General features: G+C 39.9%; 1 protein-coding gene across 1 annotated transcript; it reads left to right on the top strand.

Annotated features, from left to right (window-relative positions):
- Window positions 1–371: 371 nt before the first annotated feature.
- LOC133996901 (serine/threonine-protein kinase SBK2-like) lies at window positions 372–3,464 on the top strand. Its single transcript, XM_062436417.1, has 5 exons — window positions 372–425; window positions 1,180–1,324; window positions 1,442–1,644; window positions 2,505–2,666; window positions 2,826–3,464. The coding sequence occupies exons 1-5, from the start codon at window positions 372–374 to the stop codon at window positions 3,462–3,464; spliced, it is 1,203 nt and encodes a 400-aa protein (XP_062292401.1).
- Window positions 3,465–15,089: the final 11,625 nt, after the last annotated feature.

Raw genomic sequence — 15,089 nt, 5'->3', positions numbered from 1 at the left:
TGCACCATTTGTTAGGACTTCTGTTACTGCCAGACGAATCTGCACAGTTGATCCTAAAGTCTGGCCGAAGTACAGAACGTCCTCGTCTTTGTGACTTCTGGTGTGAACGAAGCCTCGGCTGTGATTCGTAGTATCCGTGTTCGGCACATTCACAGCTCTGATGTGTTCTCTAATGAGATGCCCTGCGTGTCTAGATGTATGGTGACACCAAATGCCTGTCTGGACCCAAGGGTGCCAGCTGTGGTGGAAACATACACATTCTCCCAGACAAAACAAAGATCAGTGTGTGTGTGTGTGTGTGTGTGTATGTGTGTGTGCGCGCCTGCCACTCAAAGGATTTCATGAAGCTATTAACAGACATGTTTATACCCATGGATGAGTGTTGCCAGCATCGCCATGACGACGGTCATCACTGCACCGGCTGTGTTAGGTTTCAACGAGCTGAAAGCTTTTCCACTTCTCATAAAGTTGGATTCTTATTCAAATGTAGAAGTGGAAAGCTTTTTTAGTAGATTACAGACTTCTAATTCATGTATTTATTTTGTATTGTTGCAGCCAACAGTAAAGGGACTAAAGCAGTCAGGTGCCCAAATGAACACTGACACACATATTTCCCTGCTGTAGTCATACCTCCTGTTCAATGTGCTCTCCATGTAAAAGTTTCTTAGTGCCAAATTCCCTCTTTTCCTTTGGATCCTTCTCCTTCTGCTGCCAAACATTTTAAAAAAGTATATCAAGACACAAAGAGGGAATACTGTAAGATCCTCTAACTGTGTAAGATTACCACTTAATTTGACTGTTTCATACAGCTTTAAACCAGGATTTTGAATTTTGTTCCCCATCACTTACATTGGAAGCGTGATCAGAGGAGATCTTCTAATGGTCCGTATGAACAGGAGAAATGATTTCAGCAAGAAAAACCTGTTCATGTGTTTATAGAGATATCACATCTGACACGAGTACAATATGTAGTTTGTGCAGCCCATCGCCAACACAACAGCAGTCAACAACAGACATTAATCACTTCTTCACCTTTCAGGTTTGCCACTTGTCTAAAAACGTGTCGTTGGCTGTACTCACTCAGATGGTGCCAGTATGATGATGTAGTGGGAGCCTGGTGGTACAACTTCAATGCACGACACATCTAATATCTCCTTTTCATTCTGTGTCTGTGTTCAGGCTGCCACAAAGCTTCTGGATGAGATGTGCCATCTGACGGCTCAGTCTCTGATAACAATGGACACATCGGAGCACTTCAAGGTGGTAAAGCTGCTCGGTGAAGGCTCATATGGAAAAGTCATGCTGGCTGTGCACAGGAAGAGAGGTGAGGAAGGAAACTAAAGCCTGTTGATATTATCATGGATGTCTTTAATCATCAGCCTCTAGCAACCAGAAAAGCATTTCTAGATTTGTATGAATATCTTTCCTTCTTATCGTCCAGGTACCCCGATGGCTCTGAAGTTCTTCCCCCGTGAGTCCACCTCTCTCTTCTCTTTCCTGCGAGAGTACAACCTCTCTCTGTCATTCTGTACCCATCCATCGCTGACCAGAGCACTGGGAATCGCCTACTTCACGCCATCGCACTATATCTTCGCTCAACAAGCCAGTCTCTTCGGCGATCTGTATGACGTCATCGTACCTGAGGTATACAGTGATACACAAAGTGGTTTGTAAGGAGATGCATCGTGCTTTTTGTGATTTACCATCATTTATATTCTGTTATTATGTCTGATGTCTATGTTAAACATTGTCAAAGTACTGAAATATGAGAGGAGCATATATAAAAATTCTGCTTGTAAGTCAAAAACCAGGACCTAGCCTGTTCTGGGCGATCCATTTGCAACATTACCTTTACTTCCCAACTGAACTGACTACAGATTGTTTACACATGCCTATAAATGGTCATCCCTTCTATACTTTGCTGCTAAGGTTGTTGTTAAGGTTGTTCCACAGGTTCTTTGCATTGTCTACTCAGATATTTTAGGTCGGATTCAGGCTTGACCATCTAAGGGTACATTTGAGGAATTGGCATTTTGAGTCAAACCTGATAAATATATTTGTATACATATCCTCTGCAGTAAGTGGAGGTCTACCAAGGGGCAGTTTACTGAAACTGGCCAATCAAAACAGAGTGGGCTCATCAGGACGGGGGCGCCTTAAAGAGACAGGAGCTAAAACGGCCTGTATCAGAGAGAGGCTGAACCGAGGGGCTGCATAAAGGACCAGTATAAGATAAATAAGGAGTTTTTTTTAAAAACTGTAAATCATGCAAAGATATTCCATATAATCCCATAATAATAATAATAATAATATACTGGGAATAGGCACGATATGCACCTTTTAACACCTTTCTATAGTGACTATATTGGTGCTCTAATGTCAAAATTTCATCTTAAACATTTTCTGCCACACAGCAGACTATAAATGCTTTGTAAGGTTTGCACTCATCAAGTTCCTTACAATCATTTAATGAGACCTCCTTCTCCTTCTGTCCTTCTTCACAGGTCGGTATGGCCGAGGACTGTTGTCAGCGGGTCTTGTCCCAGCTGTGCGGCGCTCTGTCCCACCTGCACTCTCTTGGTTTTGTCCACAGAGACCTCAAACCGGAGAATGTGTTCCTGTGCGACTCTTCCTGCCGCTGGGTCAAACTGGGAGATTTTGGCATGGTCAGTATAAAAGTTTGGTATCATTAACATACAAGTATCTTAATCTATTCTGAAAGTGAGTGTATAGTATGGCTAGATATGGTAGGAGTAAATAAAAAGTGTGAAAAACAAGCAAAGGCAGTAGGGTTCAAAGTATATTTTTGCAATCTTTTACCTCAGGTGAAGGCCAAGGGCACCAGAGTCCCAGAGGTCTGGTACAGCTCGCCTTACTGCACCCCTGAGGCCGAGGTTGCGCGAGGAAATGAGGACAGCTGGAACGCCGTGAATGATGGGAATGACAGTGTTAAGGTGGATGGAGAGAATAAGAATCAGGCGAGAGTTTGGGTGTCTGTGGAGCCCAGCACAGACAGCTGGGCGTTGGGGATCCTAACGTACGCCATGCTCACCGGCAGTCATCCCTGGGCGGAGACGGCCAGCGATTGCCACTCATACCTGAAATATCAGGAATGGTTTGACACAGCGAAAGGCCCCAATGATGAACTAGACGTGTGGGCGGAGCCACAAGAAGAGAGCATGGACTATGAAATCAATGGAAATGGAGCAGGACTTGGAGAGAAAGACTGCCCTCCCATAGCGCCCCATTTTGCCTGTTTCACCTCGCTGGCTCGCTCCCTCTTTCTGTCGCTTCTCGATCCGAGGCCCCAGTGTCGCGGACGGCCAGACGATGTGTTGGCTTACCTCGGAGATGACTGGATGATGGAAAAAGAGAGGGATCGACTGGAGGAGGAGAGGAAGAAGAGCAGAGGGAAAGGAGCCATCAGGAGTGTGAAAGAGATGGAGGGGAGAGGAGAGCGATAAACAGAGACGATTCACACTAGTTACCTTTATCATGAAATATCTCAAGGTTTTGCTAAGTTTATTTTATTAAACCTGTCAAAACTGTATTATGGAAACATAGATTGCTTTCCATATCAAAAAGCAATTGTTGTCATAAGCTACAGACACTGCATTATGTAGAGCAGAGTCAGTTATCAAGTAAAAATGCTAAACTTTCTCTGGTTACAGCTTTGGAAGTTTGATAATAAGCTTTTTTATGCTTTTACACTGTAAATGGAATATATTTGCTATATAGGCTGTTGGTTGGACAAAACAAGCAACCCGATGCTCTCAGAACTTGTTACAGGCAGGATTTAACCAATTCATTTAAATACATGAATAGGTTAATTCATCATTAGTTGTAGCTTCATGCAAAAGCCTGAATTAAGGGGGGAAAGGCACATTTTAGTACCAGCAAATCATAATTCCATTCACATTTGCATCAGATTAAAAAATAAGAAGGAACTAGACCACAGCCTCTTTTTTTACAGTTTTCTTTGTGAGTCATCGGGTCAGATTTGGAGGGAAAGGCAGTTGCTGTTCTTCCAGAGCATTTTGAAGCATTTATAGCCTGATGGCAGGTGGCAGAACAAGTGAAAGGCCAGTGGAAAAATCTGCTGAGTAACTTAAAAAAAATCCCCTTTGTTAAATGAATGAAACATGACGGGAAATCTGTTTTTTATTTTGAGAAACTGCAGCAGAAACAGTTTCTTCCAATCATGGTCCATTAGCTACTATAAAATGAACGTTGCAATTTCATACAGAGCTTCATCACATTTAAAATGAATAGAAAAGAAAAACAGAAGAACGTCACAGTTGCAGTCCACAGTCGGTTGGTGTTTAGTAGTGCTGTAATGCTATCATGTCCTTGCAAACGATACCCGTCTTGGCGCACTGCATCTATATTTGGGTGTAGAGTTTAGAGTGTGTAATACGTCACAGGCTATCATCTGAACACAGACTGCAGTAGTGTCCAGTTTATACAGCCGTAAACACGTCTGCAATCAGACTGAGAGGTCCAGTTTAAATACAGCCACACTGAGATTTTTTCAATGGGCTTACATTGAATTTTTAAAAAGTGGCTTAACTGTGTATAAAATGCATTTAAACTGAGCAAATATTATCCTATTCAGAAGCACTTTTTGAAAGTAAATATCTATTAGTTGTGAATATTTTAATGACACATGTAGCAGACATTTGTAGCTGTTTCTGTAGCACTTTGTACATAAAGCACATGACAAAAAGTTTTCTCTTGTTTTATATGCTGAAAATGTTTCTTAAATTGAAAACTGTATTTAATATATTGTACATGTAACTGTAATGAATTACAATTGTGAGGTGCTGTGACATAATATGCAGTAAAGTTGTATATTCATTGAAGTTCGTAGAATATACACTGAATGCAATAAAGCATTTTTTTGTTTTAAGAAGTTTTGAAACATATTTTACAAATATAAACATATATTTGAAGAAGCTTTGAAACATATATTGTTTTACTGTACATAAAATAATCTGCAAATAAATTATTTTTTAAACTGATTTGAAGTATGTCGGCCTTAAAAACATGCCCCGGCTCATATCTCAGTAATGTCTTTGTAATATTATGCAGCAGTGTATATAAATCACACACACACATACATACACACACACAGTGGGGACCAGCTGGAGAGCTTACCCAGATGTTTTCAAAAATAGATCCACGGTCGTTAATTTGACAGTACAATCTTTCAGCACCATGTATGTGCTGCGGCAGCGACAGCTCTGACCTCACAGACCGGCCAAGTCACACGCTGAACACAGTTGCAAACAGTTGCAAACACAGAGGGATATGAAGTACTGCACAAGTGGACTTAAAAGAAATCCTCTCATTTAACATTAGCAGGAGTTCAGGCCAGAAATAGCACTGCCTTTAAAAAAAGGATTCAGTATGGGCATGTTGCTCCAGGTACAGATAAGATGATGATATGAGATCCACAAAATCCACTTTCAGTAACAGCACTATGAGGGTTGGGGTTTATCAGATGTCTAAACAAAGCACAGAGGTTTATATGTGCTTGTGTAGCCCTGTGGCTCTTATTTCATTTATTTACAGAGATTAAAATGTTTTAAGTTGATAATAAATAACAGTTCATAAGGCATAAATATGTTTTTAAAAAATGTTGGATTATAACATGTAAAACGTCATTCTATGTACTAGTTAAAAAGTCAGAGATACAAGTGTGTTGTTAGTTTAAAAGCAATTCATAGTTGGTTGTTGGCACAGTGAGCAGGAAAGTGTTTATTTTTGGGGCAGTGGAGCATCTTCTCCTTCTCTCATCTTTGTACCCTCAGTCCTTAGCCAATCCTGTCCTCACCTTGATCAGGTAGGAGGTGTTTAGCGTCAACTACGGCGCATCAAAGATAGTTACGGCAGAGCCATTTTATCGGCGTCAAGCATAAGAGCTAAGCTGTAAGCTGTATATTAAAAAATAAAGTAAAACACTCTAAGCTCCCAAGACTGACGAAGAGTCGTCGCGTGGTGGAAGTGTGTGTACTCTGAGAAGCTGTCAGAGGTAAATACATGTGTTTTATGTACTCACTTTTATGTGAAATGTGTAAATACGAGCTAAAATGCTAATCGCTGCTAGCCGTTAGCTCAACATGCTCATAGCCTTACACTGCTACTTTTGCATTGCGACTAGCAATTGCTAATTTGTGTAGTTTGTATACTGTGGGGTTTCGCCATGAGTTAGCCTGTAGTTTTGATATTAAAAGGAGTTATTTGATTCAGGACTGGACATTTGCCATAAGGGAGAGAGTGAGGACCGGGAAAGCCCTGGACCGTGAGAGAGACTGTAGCTGCTGTACTTGAGCGTGTGGTTTCTGCATCGTGTTGCCGCTAGCTTCACCCTGGCTGCTGAAACCTCGTGCCCTCTGCCCTTTTCCCCCATCCTCCACTCTGACTGTTGGATCTGTAAGTACTTGTGCACGTGCCTTTTAGTTGTGCTGGTTAAACCCAGTGAAACGGCCTTTCGTTTTTGGCCTCACCGCTCACGAGCATCGACCGGGCCTGCAACGTGTTAACTTAATTTGCATTTATTTTATAAGCCCGGTGTGAATGTGTGTGTGAGTGTGGGCGGTGGACATTTTAGCTTATGGTCATTTTCACCTTCTTGTGGGTTATAACTGATTGATTGAAGGTCACAACTGTGAGATCAGCATATTGTTTTGAACATTGTTACCAATACACATCTAAAGGTCAACAGTGAATCAGTTAATTGTGTAATAAATAATTGTTATTGTTGAAACTACATCTGTGTTTTAATTATAAGGTTTATACTTTGTGGTCATTTAAAATACAGGTTAGTTGTTTACTTAAAGGGAAGTACCTACATTTGTGTTACTTCTTACATATTATTGGAGGCACCGCCAAATTATTTCATATTCATATTTAGTTCTTTGCAAGCATACTGCGCCAAAACCAGACGAACTCAGGCCCCGTTCCAGTGTACTACAACACCCCAACAATTGTCAAATAATACTCATTAGCTACCTGGGGCTGGGGTTACACTTGTGTAACCAGGTAGATAACAAACTGCAACAGTGCAAAGGAAAACAAAGGTGAGTCACTAAAAAAAGTTATAAACAAAGAGCACAAACCAGCATCAAGGACAACAACAGAGCTCTATGGGATAAGATATATCAGGATTTAGAAACATATACAGTACAATACTCGTAAGTAGATAAGTTCATTGTTGGTTTGGCTCTGTACAAGATTTGTTGCCATAGATACGTATGTATGTCTGCATATCCAAGAGTATTAATGCAGTTAATAATCATTACCCTGTTGATCTAAGTGGTCAGTTAACTAAACACTAAAGACCACGAATGTCGAGGTTTAGATCAGGGGTGTCAAACTCATTTAGTGCAGGAGCCACAAACAGCCCCATTTGATCTCAAGTAAGCCAGACTGGTAAAACCATTACATAATAACCTAAAAATAATATACAATATACATTATTATAAATTTACTATAATAAAGAATCTATTTACAGAACAGATGAACATCCTGAGATGTCTTAAGAAAAATGAACAATTTCAGAAATATTATGTCTCTGTTTTTACAGAAGCTGCTGATTGACAACATTTTGTACAATGTTCAATATATGAATGATTTAAATATGATCACAATATGTATTCATTGTTTTTCAGAGAGAATTGGAGAACAAACTTTGAAGCAGCAGAAGATTGGAATTGCTGCCATCTTCATATTTTACAAAATTATCAAGTGGGCCAGATTGGAGCTCTTGGCAGGCCGGTTCTGGGCCGCAGGCCATATGTTTGACTCTGGTTTGGATAAATGAAAAAAAAAATTTCACAATTGAAGTTTTTATGTTTTGCAGAGATGTCAGTGTTATTCAAGTTCACCACTTTGTAAACTAAAAACACTGAAAAACTGAGGTTCTTTGGTTCCTGCCTTTTACACACTGAGGTTCTTCACTTCTCTGATATCACATTTAATGGCATTACCCAAGTTTATTTATTCACATCACTACCTTTGGTCCGTGTTTCCGAAGCAGCGACCGTAGCAGGGCCAGCTACTGTACAATTTGTCTGCCAGAAAACATTTGATCTTCAACACTTCTCTGTGGAAAAAAAGAAGTCAGCAGTGTTTAGAGAGTGAGAGGAGATTGAGAGTAGAGAGAGAGTGGCAGACCGCAGAATGCTGAACCGCTGCCGAGTCTAATAAACCTGCAGGAGTCATAAATAACAAGCTGGGGAGAAAACAAAAAACCTCACATACCATCTTAGGAGCAGAAATCTATTAAACACTAACACACCAGGTCTTTATTTCCTGTTTAAGACCTGTTTGAGGCTAATAAAAACATAGTTGTGTCAACTTTTAGTGTTTATTTTAACAATGTAATTAACCTTTGCAGTTCTAAAAAGGGAAAGCTATGATCTCTTAAACACAGTAAATCCAGTGCTGAAGAAAGATGAGGCCTCATTTACCCGATACGATCCTCCCTCTGAGGCCTCAGTGACAACTCCACATATATCATACAGACACAAATGAAACCTTACAACTCCAGCTGTTATTGCAGTTAAATTCAGATAAAAGTTGACTTTTCACATCAATTGTTATAATTCAAACTTATGTATTTGTAAAGCTCAAAACAACTCTTTTTATTTCTTTATTGCAAGCGATAAACAACTTCATGCATGGACACATAAAACCAAACCTCCATTTAAAAGCTGTTGCAATTATTTGTCTTTTTATGCCTTTAAAACATCAAATAAGAGAGTTGAAGGTATGACAGGATACTATTGAAGGATTTATATCTTAATACTCAGACACACACATATATTAACCATCAAGTATTCACACACACTGACCCACTGCCCCTGACGGCCCCTTTAGAAGCACACACACGAACATCCACCTAAATCACTCAGCGGAGGTGTTGGCTCGAGTTTCGCTCAAAACTTCAAAGCAGAAAGCAACCATGAGTGACTCTAACCTTTGACCTTATCCCAACAGCCCCTTCACTCATCTTAACATCCACTCTCATGTAGTCTATCAGCTCCTGGTTTCAACCAAAAACCAGCTCTTGGTGCTATTAAAGAGGCAGAGTTGAAATAAAGAGATCATTGCTTGGAGGAAAGGAATGGAGATACTACGAGTTATCTCTCTGACCGTCCTGAGCCAAAACTCATGAATTAGAGAGCTTATTAAGGGGAGACAGTTTGATTATCGTATCACACTTGGGAGGCAAACAGCTCCGAGGGGGTGGGGGGACCGGCCGATGGCCTGAGAACTATTCCGATCTCCACTCTACTCCTGACATTTCACCTGATATGTTGCATTAACGCTATGTGTCTTCAGTATGCCAGGCTCGTGTAACGGTGTGTGTGAGTACATGTGTCTAAGTGTTTCAGAGAAAGTGTGAAAAGAAAGGCTGGAGGGCATGAAGACAGATCATAAATATGTCACATAATTTAAAAGACAATATTTGACTGGAAATGCAAACGTCACTGAATGCTGCAAAACTTATCTAACATAGAAGTGATAGATTTATCATTTGACTAGTTTATGCTAATAGAAATATGCAACATCATCATGTTGCTACCATGTATGTATTATAAGAGCTGGATACAGTGCCACCACTGAGCCTTGGAGCCAATTTTGATCAGTGGCCATTTGCGGTATTGCAGTGAAGACCTGTGGCCATATAGACCACAATTGTAAAAGAGAGGAGGACAGGTTATATTACTTAAACTCTCCTTAAGCCAAGAAAAGCTATTTAAAATCGATGATGTCACAATGTAAAGTCTATGGGCCGAATGGGAGAAACACTACTGTCTATATTCAGTGGGCCGCACAACCTAACCCTAAAACCTGGAAGATTCTTACTGGACTGAATGGGCATCATTTTCGGTTCGGTATCCAGCTCTTCTAATGCATCCATGGTTGTTACACACAGCAGCTGGTATTCAAACTATGAAGGCTAAAAAAACGAAAAACTACATGTTTAAATGGTGATATAAGTTTGTTTCTTGCCTTGACAGAGGATTTGATTGAGGGGTCAAGATAATGAGTGCAATAGGACAAATCTCCAAGTATTATTAACTAATATTAGAATAATTTCTTATAGGGCCTGCTGCCAAGTATATTTGAATTATAAATAATTAAACCTGCACACTTTCAATCACTTGTGCTCACTTTATTAAAAATGTTTCGGCCCTCGAGGGTTGTGGAAGATTTCCTTTGTCACTTAGATGAAGAAAACCTTTTATTTGGGCCAGAGACACAAATGTACAGGAAACAATGGCTTCTCTCTCCATGTGCATACGTGCTGATACACAGCATTTAGAGCAAACTTTTGTATAAACATCTTGTTCTTCAGTGTAGAGTTTTTGAATCATTTCTTCAACGGGACCGAACCAGCTGAGGACTGAAATATCTAATATAATCGTAATAATTTGAATAAAAGTGGTTGACTGTGTTCAGGATTTGTTTTGTCCTGTCAAAGTCAGAGTTTATGATCCGACACACCTGCCCATAAAACTGGAGTAGAAGAACTTTGTTGTCCTAATGAATAAAAGAATGTTTAAAGAGATATTGTCGGATGATATATTGTACAGATTAGTTCATTTCAAGCCTACTGAGAGCCTTAAAAATAAACAAAAACATATTTAAAACCCTAACCCTAATCCTCATTCCTTCAAACCTGTACAACCATGTAGAAATGCTGCTGTTAATAATGGCTGAAACTTCCAACATCTGATTTGTAACAAATTATAATTATCCTTTAATTTTTATGCTGTCTGTTCTATGACAGTATAAACTAATAGTGTGTCTTTCTGGAGCATTTAACGTCAGTGTAAATTCATCTTGAAACTAGTAATGAGGTCATTATCAGAGATTCTCTGACTCAGTTTTCTGATGAAATCCAATGACTTACAGTTCCTTCAGAGTTCATCCTCTGGAAACCACACGTATCTGTTCTAGATTTCATGGCAATTCATCAAAAGTTTTGTCAAGATATTTCAGTCTGACCGACCCACCTAACATTGCTATGCCTGCAGTTTTGTTAAGCAGCTGACTTGGAACAAACTCTGGTTTTGGAGCCTCTCACATGCGGTTCATGGATCTCATTTGGATATGAAGGAGGCAAACAGATCTCCTGCGATGGGTACGAGTCGTATCGTGTATTGGCACCATCTCTGCATAGTTCTTATTACAACTTTGAGCCAAATAAAAAATGTACTTGTCTTCTTATTTTATGAAGTGCTGATTGTATGTAGCTTTGGAAGAGAAGCAGGACTAAAATTAGACTTTGTGATTTAAGTCATTGAGGAGTGTTGGCCATCTAGTCTGTCTGTCTGTCTGTCTGTCTGTCTGACCCTTTTTGGCCATGTTTATGCCTTTATTAGAGATACACAGTAGATAGATAAGAGAGGGCAAAGATGGGAAATTACATGCAATAAAAGTCCTTGGCCAGGCTCCAGCTGAGGACTTCAGGGCCTAAAATCACCAGGCCTCTAGAGGCCCCATTTTCTCTGACATGGAAACTTACTTTTAACTCAGTATACTTTGTTTCTGTGAGTTATTGGATATTTTTAGACTGTTTCTTGTCAGTAAATTTAGCTATTTTGATGGACAAAGCACATAAAGTGTAAAATTGTCCTACTCATCAACACGCAGCTGGCAAAAATATAGCATGCATGTCTACAAATGTATAGAATGAAAAAGAAAAAGGTAAAAATATAGAAATAAGTCTAAAAACTGAATTTATCGATGACTTGCACATCTCATGCTGGAACAGATACAGCACAGATACGACACAGATACACTCATTGCCCTCTTTATTGGGTACATCTTTACAATCTAATGTAATCTAATACAACAGCTCTGCCATGAATTCTACTTTTAGATTAGACAGGTGTACCTAATAAAGTGGTCTGTGCTTAAAAAAAAAAAAAAAAAAGGTGTCGGTAATATGACACAGTTTGTAATTTTGACCAATTTTATGAGTGTGAGCATCCTACAACTTCAAGGTACATTTGAGATGGGGGGGGGGTAATGATGGCCTAATGTTAAAAGCAGCCCTTGTGACGATAAGGTTGCGGATCAGCAGGATAAATCTGGTGTGGGAGTGAAGTGAAAAAGCAGCACTTGCCTCTCCATCGCTGCCACCACTGCTCATGTCTCCGTTCAACCATATTTCCCCAAACTCAGCCTTGAAAAAAAGACAGTGTCATGTTTTCTGTAGGCTGATAGTGTGATAACGCACAACAAATGGTGATGAAACACACCAGAATGATAACTTCTCCTTTTCTGAATGCAGCACAGCAGTTTTTCTATTAGCTGACTAAGCACATTGACTCAAAGTGGAGCAAGAGTGAACTTGAACATGTGAAGCTGACTGAGCTTGCTGGAAAGTGTACCGAAACAGGAAACACATAGAGCAGGCTTCATTAGAAGTGAATGGGAGATAGTGAATAGGATGGAAGTGTGATTTGATTACAAGCTAGCTTAAGCTAAGCAAAGGAGAGCACGACTAAGTGAAACTCCCCAAAATAAATAAAGGTAAAAATTGAATGTCTACCTGTTGGTGTTTAATGAAAAATCGCACTTAATAGTTGAGCTTCCTGTGGTGGAAACCCTGCACAGCGTGTGTTTGAGTTATGTGACAGATGGGAAAGGTCTCTGGAAAGGAAAACAAAATCGTCAGCGAGCGTGCGGAGGTATCAAATGTATTAGAACTCTTGAATCTGTCTATAATGTTTGTTTGGCTGCGGCACCGATACGAATGAATCCATCAAAATGACATGTGATGTGATGTTCTGGAGGGGCGATCGGTTTGGGTTACAGCAGGGCGGGAGGTGACCCAGATCAGAAGAGGAGGAGCGGAGGGTAACACACACAAACACACAGACACACAAACATCAACAAACCAATAAATAGAGTTAAGGTCACATACGGCACATTGGGAACAAGTCTGCACACTAATCCTTCTCATGAATCCACAGAGATGAAGCTTACAGAGCTGTGATCTGACGTTCTGTGTCAGTCACAGTTTTAAGTAACGCAGACAAATGTCAAAATGGCTAAAACGGCCTCAGAGGCAAAGAGAGGAAATCAGAGGAAGATGAATCGTGTCCCTGTGAAGCTCAGAGGACAGTGAGACGTGAAGCTCCGTCTGTCCGTCCAGCTGTCTATTGCTTTCTTTTTCGGTCTGTCAGCAGAGCTAAAAGCTACTGCTCGATGAGGTCATGTCCCGACCTCACACAGTATTTCTCACCACGACTGTGACTTTCCTAACTATCCTGCTTCTTACAGATGGTGTAATAGTCAAAGGCAGGTGGAAGAAGTACTCAAAACCTTTACCTAAGTATTTAAAGTAGTTTAAAGGCATCTCCTTTCAGTTTAAACGTGTTTAATATGGTCTCTTCAATTCACTGGAAACTGGGACGCTGCAGAGAAGCATCAAAACTGTATTTTGTGATTACTTACAATACAATACATCACATAAAGGACCAGTGTTTAGGATTTAGTGGCATCTAACGCAAATGTAGTATAATATTCATAAGTATGTTTTAATTAGTGTGTAATCACCTTAAAGAGCCTTTTAGAGAGCGGGTCCTCTTCCATGTTGCGCCGCCATCTTTCTACAGTAGCCTAGAACGGACAAACTAAACAAATGCTCTTTTGAGGGTCTTTCATGTTTTTCACAAGTTTCGCAGCCACCGTAGGTTCTTCTCCTCCATACTTGGAAGGGGAGGGCGAGGGAAGCCCCCAGGAACAGTGCTGGGCTTTGAAACCAATGTGACATATGGCGCTTTTCCACTACACAGTTCCAGCATGACTCACCTCGACTCGGCTCGCCTCTCTTTTTTTGCGTTTCCACTAGGGAAAGTACCTGGTAACTGGTACTTTTTTAGTACCTGCTCTGGTGAGGTTCCAAGCGAGCCGAGCCGATACTAAATATGACGTCACCAGACTGCCGGCCACTGATTGGTCAGAAGAGTTGTCACTGGAAGAGTCATGAGCCGTCCCACACAAGAATCAAACCCGACATTTTTAAATACCAACAACAGCGTTACAGCCATACGGCTCAATCTTCTTGCTTTGTGTGAGACAGAAAGCCACAAACAGCAGCAAGTACACCATCGCCTCCATGTCCTCCATTGTTTATGTGTTTTGTTTCGCGTATAAAACGAAGTCACAGCAGTTTCGCGGTGCTATGTCGACCCCGCCCACGTTGAGTAGGTACTTTTTTGTAATGGAAAAGGTCTGTCCTGTAACCGTACCGAGTCGAGGCGAGCCGAGTTGAGGTAAATCGTGCTGGAACTGTGTAGTGGAAAAGCGCCAATAGTGGCCAAACCAAGGAATTACAACATCCAGGTGCGACAGGATCACAAAAAGCATTTTCCCCCACACACAATCATGAGAAAAAGGAGCAGCTGTATAGTGGTGGATGATTTTTTAAAATATACTTGGTCTGATCACATTGCAAGTCTCGAGACGCTCGATTGGATCCTTTAATGGGGTGTGTACTGTATGATTTTATCTGGGTAATGTCTTTATAGCAGGAAGTGGCTTTTTCCGCTTCATTAGCCATCGAGTAACTTGCATAAGAATTTCGAGAAGGGAATTCATTTGTATTCATTTGGTTGTAATTTGCAACCTCACCCCTAAATGCCACTTAATCTTACACAGTAGACCTTTTAAAATGATTTTAAATGTATTATTTAATATCTAATTTAATTACTCACCTTATTATTGTTTTTTGGTTCATATTAATTTATTAGAGTACAATTTAAAACAAAAACAAAAAGACTAAAAATTCTACATAAATGCAAAAGCTAATCATATGTTTATAAAGATGGATGCTACTATAATTAAAATTGTATTAAAAAAACTGAATGTAGAAAATGTAAAATATAAAACTAAAATATTTATAACTGTTATTGCATCAGAGTATGAATAATGTAAAATGTAAATGCTCAAATAAAATATATAAAAAAATTGTAATTAAGTATCGTAGTTGACTGAATCTACTATCATCTTTCATGTATAGAAGAATATATTTGAAAGAAATGTTGAGCGTACGACGGTGA

The sequence above is a fragment of the Scomber scombrus genome, chromosome 16 (assembly GCF_963691925.1).
Source record: "Scomber scombrus chromosome 16, fScoSco1.1, whole genome shotgun sequence".
NCBI classification, from domain to species: domain Eukaryota; kingdom Metazoa; phylum Chordata; class Actinopteri; order Scombriformes; family Scombridae; genus Scomber; species Scomber scombrus.
This window is presented reverse-complemented; position numbering and strand designations above follow the sequence as displayed.

Bases quoted from the DNA above. Each gene is read 5' to 3' on its own strand.
- LOC133996901 (XM_062436417.1), top strand. From the start codon at position 372: ATGGATGAGTGTTGCCAGCATCGCCATGACGACGGTCATCACTGCACC. The intron at 426-1,179 runs GTTAGGTTTCAA...GTCTGTGTTCAG, and splicing joins GTCATCACTGCACCGGCTGT to GCTGCCACAAAGCTTCTGGA. The intron at 1,645-2,504 runs GTATACAGTGAT...CCTTCTTCACAG, and splicing joins ATGACGTCATCGTACCTGAG to GTCGGTATGGCCGAGGACTG.